The sequence below is a fragment of the Puntigrus tetrazona genome, chromosome 12 (assembly GCF_018831695.1).
Source record: "Puntigrus tetrazona isolate hp1 chromosome 12, ASM1883169v1, whole genome shotgun sequence".
Lineage (NCBI taxonomy): Eukaryota > Metazoa > Chordata > Actinopteri > Cypriniformes > Cyprinidae > Puntigrus > Puntigrus tetrazona.
Window position 1 is genome coordinate 15,005,197 of NC_056710.1, and position 11,412 is coordinate 15,016,608.

The window sequence follows — 11,412 nt, forward strand, 5'->3', positions numbered from 1 at the left end:
TGAATGTGTTTCTTTTAGCACAAAATACCCTGCAGATCATTTATTATAAGTGGAAGTTACTATTTTGAGTGGAAGCAGAAACACTTTGGTGCCTGTTTCTTTAAATGCAAATGAGCTGCTGCTCCATGCCCCTTTTCCAGAATAGAGCTGCGACATTACAGCCAGTACCTGCTAAAAACATCTGTTTTAGTTCTGATTATCTTGATCATTGTGTTAACCATAAACCATATTTGTTTAAACTTCTGATATTTGGTTTTCTGAGTGGATACATCTGAAGGATACAGACAGAAAGCGACTGTCACAGCATGCAAGTATTAAACTAAATTCCAAAAGTTTACGTTAAAAATGCAAGTTACAGTCGGTTATGTCTGTGAAGGTAAACAGCTAGGAAGGAAATCGCATGTTTATTTTAGATCTGTGGGGCAGCAGCAATGTACAGCATATTCCTGTCACTTCTAAGGCTCTGTTAGTATGTTTTGCGTAAACATTCACCATGGCATTTGAACTGCAACACTGTTGATGCTTGCAGAATCAAAATGTGCTAATCAACCTGCTACGCCGTTCGAAATTTACAGATTAAGGGGTGGTAAAATTATGAGATCCTTTTGTAATGTCACTAGGGGAGCGAGATCAGACGCGCACATTTTTTTAAGAAACTTGTAGAAAAAGACTTACTAAAAAAAAGCTACTGGGTTTTTATTACATTTCGTTGGTTGGTAAATGCATCAGGGACCTGAATATAGCACTTAAAACCTGGAAAAGCCAGATTCTCATGATATATCACCTTTAAAGCAGTCGTTCACGCAGAACATGTTTTTGTAATCCACTGCACTGCTTTTCCATTGTTTTCCTCCAAGTGGTCAAACACATTTGTCTAGCATATGTTTGCAAGGTTAAAAGAAGTGCTAAAACGCTCTTCATACCACTGCCCGTGTCTTGCGTTTTTCAGTGCAAAAGCTTCTTCTGTGTGAATGGCCCCCGATCCTGCCTGACTGCCGTGACCCATATCCCCAGACCAAACAGAATCACATCAAAGAATATACATCAAACTGAATCAGGCCCATTCATTATACATGATGCACGATCCCACTGGGACCACCGAACACTTCACAGGAATGCCCACTTTAATTCACACGAGGGCCATTTGGATGGAAGAAATCCACTTTCAGAAAGTGTTCCTTGTCGTTAACCTTCCTTCTATGAAATTCTTTTGTCATTCTTTATTCCTCCTCCACCTTTAGAGATGTCATGTGGCCACAATGGAAGGTACAGTAGTGTGCGGCCCCTTTTACAGGGTGTGGCTTTTAACATTACATGTCACACCACCATCCATAAGTGCATTTGGCTGAGTGGTTATTAATGATGTCATTATGGGCCCCTGACAGGCGTAGGTGTCTATTCCATTCCCTGAGTTTTAGCTTGAGCTAGTCAAAAACCTAGCCAACATTAATGAAGCCCTCATCTCTCTGTGTTCACAGAATAAACATGCAGCGGAGTAAACAGATGGCTATGGGACGCAAGAAATTTAACATGGATCCCAAAAAGGTATACTAGCACTGAAATGTAATACAAGAAGTATCTATTTTTTTGCATTTGAAGTTTTCTCTATATTAGAGATTCCTTGATATGCGTTGGTAAAGAAAATTGTCCTCCATTACATAAAATGCATTGCCATTTTGCATTTTTAAACCTTTGAACTTGTGTGGGTGCGCATATTATCATAAGCACATGCTGAGCATTGTGCAACCACACAATTTTCAGTTCATTTCCATAGATTTACCAGAATCCAAACTCATAGGTTAGAGTTGAGAGATCAGGATAAGAGGCTGATTTAGTTATGTACATTGCCAACGGGAAACTTCGAAATGACAATGAATGCATTGGCTGCTTTGGAAGTTCTTTTGTGCTGAGTGATGTGTTTTTCTCAGGGCATTCAGTTCCTCATAGAAAATGAGTTGCTGAAGAACACTTGTGAAGATATTGCTCAATTCCTCTACAAGGGTGAGGGCCTCAACAAGACAGCCATCGGAGATTATCTGGGTGAAAGGTAAGAACGAGTCTTTCTGCTGATGGTCGAGAAAGACAGCTCTCCTGAGGTGTTATTAAAAATATTCAATGCATGGAAGAAATATTAAACAGAACAGAAAGACAGCAGTACGAAAGGTTTCCAGATCTGCATACTAGAATGGTTTTTGAAGGATCATGTGACATTGAAGACTGGAACAATGGCTGCTGAAAATATAGCTGTGTGTCACAGAAATAAATTAGTTATTTTAAATCATAATAACATTTCGCATTATATAACTATTTTGATGTATTATTGATCAAATAAATGCAGATTTGGAGAGCATAGAACTATTGTTTCAGAAACATTACTATTTCAAGTTTTCTGATAGAATGAGATGCATTGCGGACCAGACATTTAATCCACGTTTTGGCCATGCAAGGCTACTTGTAACCTTCACGGCCCGCAGACACAGTCATGCTCTTTCAAACATAATTTATCGAGCATTACTAGGTTAACGGAAGTTAAACAGATTTAGGCTTTTTTTAAAGATCCGAATTTGCTATATCTAGAATCAGAGCTCAGGGGAGGATGACCTCAGCGATCATAAGCTGGTCCAGTACTACAGTCTGTCAAAAGCCATTATCTGCTGCGTCGAGATGGCCCGTGCCCGTATGAAAAGCACTGTGTTTTGCATTAGGGGTCAGCTTACACATTTATTGATGAACTGAAATTCAATGTCAGCGCCAGGTCATCAGGGACCTGTCAGAGCAGGAAGGGAAAGGTATACGGTATGTGTGGAGGATTTATTTTCCTCACTCTGTGTAATTAAAGACACGCACGATTGCACTAAAATGGATAGTCTACCCTAAAGTGAACAACGTTTTTCCTTTTGATTTGAGGTAAAAGTTGATTTATTTTTCAGTTCGTTTTATTTTTATTTGATTATATTTTCATTTCAATTTCGCAAAAAATTATAAAAAAATATATATATATATATATATATATATATATATATATATATAATATTTTTTTTTTTGCGACAGTTGAAATGAAAAATATAATCAAATAAAAATAAAATGAACTGAACTGAAAAATAAATAAACAATTTATATATATATATATATATATATATATATATATATATATATATATATATATATATATATATATATATATATATATATATAACATTTTATTCATATATAAGGAATCATCTCTTTTGTAAGTTTCTTTAGCTCGCAATCCAATAACCTTTAATCAGTCAATAATGCTAAATGAACACGCACAAATGCAAACGCGTTATTTTCTGAGACACCTGAGGAAAATCAATAGTGAATCCCAGGATCATTGCTGAAGCGAGGTTACGGCGGTGGCGAACTGGATGAAGGAGTGCAGAGCTTAATGGACGTCCCCTGAAGTGGGTTAATGCATTCGGAGCTCATTGATATTATCGACATGCCCCATTTCCTCACTGAAGAAAGAGCTAGTTACACACGGACAGTAATCCCAGACGTAATCCTCCCGTGAGATTTAATGCTCATTGGAGACGTCTGAGAGGAGGATCACAGCCGTAATTCCATTCACAGTGAACGCTGCAAATTTTACAGTAGACCAGGTTTTTAGTGGCGTCCACTTTGGGGGGTTTTTCTTTACAGAATTCTGATTTAATTTAGTTCAAGCTTATCATAAAACTGCTTTGAAAGCCCTGAAGGAAAAACAAATCGAGCTGTACCATTTTTCACCAGATGTCACTGCAACATCATCGCTGTTGATCTAAGATTGAATCTCCTACTCAATTTGATCTCATTTCCAGGGATGAGTTCAATATTCAGGTTCTTCATGCCTTCGTGGAGCTTCATGAATTTACAGACCTCAACCTGGTTCAGGCACTCAGGTGACAAAATACAGATGTATAGATCACGATTTTCTTTGACAAATTTAGCTAATTGATTTGATGGTTCTCGTTACGATCTCATTAATATAGTTAATTTGTCCCCTTGCTCCACGCAGACAGTTTTTATGGAGTTTTCGGTTACCGGGTGAAGCTCAGAAGATCGATCGAATGATGGAGGCTTTCGCCCAGCGTTACTGTCAGTGCAATCCCGGCGTCTTTCAGTCCACAGGTATGTATGCACGTGTATAATAATTGATCTTCCAATAGCTTGTAACAATATCGAAACTTCGGTAGACAATAATAGTGGAATTTCAGGATTTTTAAGCAGGGGAAAAATGTGACCCTGGACCACAAAACCTTGGTAGCAAAAGACAAAAATACATTGTATGGGTCAGAATTATAGTTTTTTTCTTTTGTGCCAAAAATCATTAGGATATTAAGTAAATATCATGTTCCATTAAGACGGGAAATATATCGAAACTTCATTTTTGATTAGTGATTGGAAAATGTGAAAAATGTACACTTTATTTAATTTTAATTTCATCACCAAAGTGCATAAAATGACACAAAAAAAAATTCCTCTGCAATTTCCCTACACCTACACTCACTCATACATGTCTTGGGCTCTCTTCATAAATTTTCCATGCTCTTAGCCATGCTAATACGCACGTAAAGAGTGCCGCTGATGTAGAGCACTTCCATGCCGCCCACGTGTTGCTCTGCAAAGTGGCTACACATTGCCTGTCATGAGCACTTAACTGCTTTTCATCAAGAGAACATTCTAAATTGGATGTAAATATTCTCCTTGGTTGCTAAGAAGTTCCAGCAACAATAGATTCTTTAATCATTTCATGTAATGAATATAAATTTGAGAGGTGTTGTGGGTGTTATGAATGTATTCATAAAATTATGAATACAAATAGGATTTAGAAATGCACTATTGGATGTTAATTTCTTTTTCTCAGCGTGACATCTTTACAAGAAAACGAGCATGATTCCTTAGTGTTTAAGGTGTTTGACGTAATTGAATTTGTTATATTTGGGCCAGTTCCAGAAGCGTAATCTCCTGTAAATGCTAAAATATCTCTTCGCAGATACATGTTACGTGCTTTCATTCGCAATCATCATGTTGAACACGAGTCTGCACAACCCTAATGTGAAGGACAAGCCGTCTGCAGAGCGGTTCATAGGCATGAACAGAGGCATCAATGATGGAGGAGATCTGCCAGAAGACCTGCTTAGGGTCAGTGCCCCACAGAGATTTATATATTTATATATTTATTGTTTTGTCATACTTTTGACAAAGTTTTTCTTCTCTCAATATTTTGTATTACTTTTTAAAAAGCCATTTTATTTAGCTTTTTGTTTTGACTGTCAGACTATTATCCAACCATTGACAATTTTAGGCATCTATTTTTGCAATATTTGTATTACTTTTTTTTTATTATTTTGCGCACAATTTTAAGGTCTGAATATAATTTTTAATATTGAAGTGCAGCTCTATTGTTGCAATATTTTTATTTTTTTTTATTTTGACTATTGGATGACCATTGACAAATTTAATGCATTTATTATTGCAATTTAAAAAAATATATATATATATATATATATGTATATGTTACGCTAGTAGTGCGGAAAAAAGTTTTTCACACACAATTTTAACCTCTAAATCCAGTTTTTAATTTTGAACTACAACTCTATTTTGATAATATTTGATTTTATTTTAGGTCATTTCATTTTGAAAACTGTCAGACTATTGGCTGGTCTTTGCCAAAAAAAAAATAATAATTTCTTTGGCAAGAAAAAATAAAAGAAATGCCTTAAATTGAACTTGCACTAGCACAATTTTAAGCTCTAAATTAATTTTGAAGTACGACTCAATTTCGTTCCTGCAGAACCTTTATGAGAGCATTAAGAATGAGCCCTTCAAGATACCTGAAGACGACGGGAACGACCTCACGCACACGTTCTTTAACCCCGACCGTGAGGGCTGGCTGCTCAAACTGGGTGAGAGACTGTTTCTCTGTTCAGAAAATAAAGAGATGGGACGGGGTGACACCTGTCCATTAACAAGCCTTAAACGTAAAGCGTCTCATTAATGTCAAAAGGAAATGTGTTATATTATATAATTGAAAGTCCTACATTGTGTAAAGTAATAGCCAAGAAACATGAGGCCAAATGTTTTATAGTCCAAAGCTAATTTAAAAAAGCTGATACAACCTCCTTATTTATCCGCATGCTGATCATATTTCAGCTCGGCCTGGATTTTACACCCGGCTGACACACACAAGTGTTTTATTACAGTCTTTTGTTACAATATTTTGCATATTTTCGCAGTTAATTTTATTGTTTTCTTTCTTCCACATTGGTTTTTGGTTTGATGTTCTTTCTTCAGGAGGTATGTACACTGGTTTTCTTTTAGCTAGCTCATTAAGCTACGCTTCCAAGTGCTTTGCGCTTTCATTTTACTCCATTTGTTTGTCTTTTTTTTTTTTTCCAGTTTAATTTAACAGCTATTTCATTTGATCAAAATGAAAGTGACTGAGCCTGTTTGCCTCGTTTGAGTTTGATCTGTTGTGATGTTGCTGCTCTGTTGTGCTGCGCTCACGATGAGCTTGTGATGTTTGCCAGACTCTCAGCCAGCTTTCTCCGTCTTCTTGGAGATCGTCTGGTCTGTTAAACATTTCTGTTGGTCTTTACTGCATTCATGTGGTCAGATGAAGTACTGTCTGCTCTGTGACTTTATTTTGGATGCAATTAATTGTGATTTAATAATTTTATGTGCAATATTCATGCAGTTTGTAATAAAATGTTCATTTGGTTGATTTTTTTTAATTACTTTTTTTTTTTCGTTAACATTTTATTATTATTATTTTTTATTTTATTTTTTTACTAAAGTGTTTGTCGTTTATTACCTCTCTGAATTTTTATATTTTTAGATATTTTTGTTAATTTAAAGCAATATTTATCTCACTTCTTATTTTTTGTCATTGTATCAAACATTTATTACATTTTTAAAATATATTTTTAGCAACTGTATTTTGATTTGCATCCTGTGCTAGATATAAAAATTATATAGATATAAAGTTGTGGCTATTAATAATATTATTATTATTTTAGCAACAGTGGTTTAGCATTTTGTAATTTATTTTTATTTTTCTATTTATACTTTTTATTTTTTTACTTTTTAGTTTTTGGGTGGGTTTATCTTCACTTTAAAAAAAAAAAAAAAAAAAAATATATATATATATATATATATATATATATATATATATATATATATATATATATATATATATATATTTATTTATTTTTTATTTTATTTTTTTTTTTTTTTTTTTTATAGTGCTTTAGCTGCTAGAAATATTGTTTTATACAAAACACTATAATAAAACCTCAATTTCGCTTAATTAATATTCTGTTTTTCCGACCATAATTCCATGCTAATGGTACTAAAATCATATAGCATAGTATTATTTATTTATCATAATTTACAGTGTTTTGCGGTGTTCCTTCTCTTTGATGACTATATTGTAAATATGGTCTCATTTAGATACTTCACCGAGGAGAGAGCTTTGCATTCATTCCTGCGTTCTGAGATACATCATGTCTATCAGGCTCATTTAATAACTCATTCTTTTTCTAATTGGGTCACTAACATCTTAAACTAGTGTTTTTGGGGTCATACATGCGTCTGTCTGTGTGCTGCTGTGCCTCATGTCTCCGCTGCTCACCACACTTACTCTCCAGCAAATACTCACACAGACACCCTGAATAGACTCCCCTCTGTCTGATCCACAGGGGGACGGGTTAAGACTTGGAAGAGGAGATGGTTCATACTGACGGACAACTGTCTTTACTATTTTGAATACACCACTGTAAGTGAATCCATAGCTGTTCAGTGATTAAATAATCCAATATAAATATAAGCCATCCGTTGTGTTTTACTGCAGTCGCATGCGTTTCCTCTTCTGCATCTGTTTCCAGGATAAAGAGCCAAGAGGGATCATTCCTCTGGAAAATCTCAGTATTAGGGAAGTAGATGACTCCAAGAAGCCAGTAAGCTTTCTCTCACTTTTCCATCTTTTTATTCTCACTTTAAGTTACTTGTGAGTTATTGTGGTTGATTTATTTACATTTGTTTTTTTGTTTTTTTTATGTTAATATATTATTATTTAATAATGTAATATTTTAGCAACAGTTTGATATAGCATGCTGTTTTTTTATTTTGTTTTATATTATATTTTATATTTGTATAATTAATAAAAAAATGCATTTGTATTTTTCTAGATTTTTAGCAACTAAAAATTGCTAATTAAATGTTAGGTAAAATGTTCTATTATATTTGATTAATTCAGTTTCAATATCAATTAAGTTTTATTGTTTTATAATTAATTTATTTTGTAACTAAAAGTTACTTTGATTGCCATTGTGCTTTTAATTTTTATTTACTTTTTAGATAAAAAAAAAAAATATATATTCTTTTATAAAAGTTGTATAATAATAATAATCATATTTGAATAATATTTAATATTAATAATAATATTAGTTTCTTCTTCCTCAGTCTAGCAACCCCTTGAAAATGTAGAAGAAATATACTAGATGAATTTGAAAATGTTTGTCTGAAAACACAAAATGCTAAAATCTGGCTCGTACACTGCCCTCCTTGTTGTGGTAACCTCAGTTTGCTCCGGTGAAGTATCCTTGAGATTAATGTACCGAAGAATAAAAAGCTTGTTCTAAAGTAGCTCTCTTTACACAGAACTGCTTTGAACTCTTCATCCCAGACAACAAGGATCAGGTCATCAAAGCCTGTAAGACTGAAGCAGATGGACGGGTTGTGGAAGGAAACCACACGTTCTACCGCATCTCAGCACCGACAACAGAGGAGAAAGAAGAGTGGATGAAGAGCATCAAGTGAGTCATCATCTTTTAATATGCATTTTTGACACAGATTGGACTTAAACCCAGAATCGCTGCTAAATTTCACAGGGATTTCACCGAAATGAACCTTTTTGCTCACTAAAAGTCTGTAGTGACATGCTTGTGATTATATTGTAGTATTTTTCTTTTTCTTAAATTCTCCAGTTGGGTCTATTGATTATTAACGTTGATTATTGTTAAATCAAACATGAAATACAGAAGATGCACCGATAAACCTAAATTAATAACTCAAATTAAAACGTAAAATGGTTTAATTGAAATAAAATAGAAACATAAGATAAAAATATACAATCAAACCAAAATAAAAATAGATAAAAAAAGCCAATTCAAAATATGAATAATATGTATATATTAAAATAACACTGGAATTTTGGTAGTAACACATTTGAAACCAGATATTTACATACAAACATTTTTTTCTTTACTTTCAAACATTAAATTAAAAGTTTTCTATTTTAGATAAATATTAACTGTTTTGTATTTGTTAGATGTCAGAATTGAGCGAAGGAGAATTTTGGATGGATTTTATCACTTTCATGCAAAAACAGTTTTTTGTGTCTTTTTAAACAAAAATAATTCAATTCTGAGCTTTAAAAGCTTCTGATAGGTTAATTGATTTCATTTGAGTGAACTGGTGAACTCTGGGAACATCGAGAAATCAATCAAGACATCAGGAAAAGAACTGTGGACCTCCACAAGTGTGTCTCATTCTTAGGTGCAATTTCCAGAGGCCTGAAAGTCCCATGTTCATCTTTAAAGCCCTGATATCAATCCCATAGAAAGTTTGTGGGTGGCACTGAAAAGGCCCACAAACCTGACCCAGTTACCCCAGCTCTAGTAGTTGTCACCTATCGTAGAAAGCTTGTGAAAGGATACCTGCAAAGGTTTGGCCCAAGTGAAACCGTTTCGGCCAATTGTACCAAATACTAAAGAAGTGTATATACATTTTTTGACTGATGAAAGTATATAAAATTCATAAATATGTTATACATATATTAAAAAGGTTTGATTTCATGTTTGACAGTAAGTGAATGTAAGAAAGTGAATTGTTGAAAGTGAATGTAAATATCTGGTTTCAACTGTAATTAGATTTTTTTTTTTTAATTGAAAAATGCTATATTATCACTTAATATATTTTTTTTTTAATTTGCACTGCTGCTTCTCTGTCCTGGCAACATTTTACATTTTATAATTAAAAATATGTTTGCCATTATACGAGTGTGAGGAAACGTTAGTTTGTGAATAGTGGAAATTTCCCAAAAATGAAATCTAATATTCTCCCTTTCTCATTCTCTCCAGGGCTGCCATAAGCAGAGATCCTTTCTATGAGATGCTTGCTGCCAGGAAGAAGAAAGCCTCATCTCTGAAGAGACAGTAGGGCTTCATGGAGACCCGCAAAAAGGATGTTTGTACATGGACCTGGAAAAAGAGGCGAATGATAAACGGAAGCCATAACGCTGGATCGGAGCGATTTTAATCTCAGGAACGACCTGGAGTTTTGAAGGTTATCGTGCAGTTGGTTTTCTGAGAAGTTGTCTGACTTTTTTTTGGTTTAATTCTCATGAATGGACATTGAGTGCATCATCATCATCATCATCATCATCATCATCATCATCATCATCTCAAATCAGCAGGTCTGACTGAATGTGGATCTCATTGAGCTTTTGTAAGCTTGCTGCAGACACGACCGTTCCTCTCTGTGCTTTGATACATATTAAATGCTAATTGTGCACCTATTTTTACACTGCTATGTACTGTAAATATCTGGGAGAGTTTTGGCCTTGTTTTGTTTGAGACTATCTAGCTTTTCAATTGGTTTCTGATCTGCTGTCATATTTGTGTTTTGTTGTCATCGGCTAGACATTTTTCACATTTTGCCAAAGTTTGTCTTTCCATACCATACTGTCCTAAAAACTGAAGGCGAGTGCATTCTGATTCATGAAATGAATACTTTTTTTTTTTTTTTTTGGATGCTGTTTATTTAGCTTAAACAGTGTTTTATTTAAAATATCAGGACATTATTCGCTGATCTCATGGGTGGCCTTGAAAGACTGTGAAATTAAAAACATTTCAGTAAGTTTGGTTCATATTTATGGAAAAATGTCAAATTAAACTACTGATTTAAGAGTTTATTTTTACTATGTTTTGTATTTTACCGCCTTAAACGGTTAAATTAACAGCCCAACAATCACCACCACAAAAAAAGCCACTTTTTTTTTTCCTTTATATGCACTGATAGTTGAGAGATGACCCTTAAATACTAATTTATCAATGCTGTACATATTTAAACATACAGGTTGTTTTATTTTTTGTCAAAATATACTTTGTGCAAAAGTAATGGGGTGAAAAAAAAAAAAAAAAAAAAAAAAAGGTTTTGACTAAGTTTTTCACCATGATGTAAGCTTTCGCTTAAAATAAATCTGAAATGATTGCGCTTATGAACACAAATACATTCCCAACTTCTCAGTGCCTTTTGTTAACTTCTGGTTTTTTTAATGAACCTGAAAGTTTCTCATTATATCGACATTTACTGGAAACAAACAGGAAAAAAGGTTTCCAGTGGATG

At 33.9% G+C, this 11,412-nt stretch overlaps 1 protein-coding gene across 4 annotated transcripts in view; it reads left to right on the forward strand.

Annotated features, from left to right (window-relative positions):
• Positions 1-11,315, forward strand: part of cyth1b (cytohesin 1b) — a 58,153-nt gene extending 46,838 nt beyond the window's left edge. For 3 of the 4 annotated variants that reach the window (XM_043253890.1, XM_043253891.1, XM_043253892.1), the window contains exons 4-13: positions 1,479-1,545; positions 1,929-2,047; positions 3,822-3,902; positions 4,019-4,131; positions 4,997-5,145; positions 5,798-5,910; positions 7,702-7,780; positions 7,890-7,961; positions 8,665-8,819; positions 10,146-11,315. In XM_043253890.1, coding sequence (XP_043109825.1) covers positions 1,479-1,545; positions 1,929-2,047; positions 3,822-3,902; positions 4,019-4,131; positions 4,997-5,145; positions 5,798-5,910; positions 7,702-7,780; positions 7,890-7,961; positions 8,665-8,819; positions 10,146-10,224 — 1,027 coding nt within the window. In that variant the 3' untranslated portion in view covers positions 10,225-11,315. The remainder of the gene's footprint in view (positions 1-1,478; positions 1,546-1,928; positions 2,048-3,821; positions 3,903-4,018; positions 4,132-4,996; positions 5,146-5,797; positions 5,911-7,701; positions 7,781-7,889; positions 7,962-8,664; positions 8,820-10,145) is intronic. The other variant, XM_043253889.1, reaches the window with a different exon arrangement.
• The last annotated feature ends 97 nt before the right edge of the window (positions 11,316-11,412 follow it).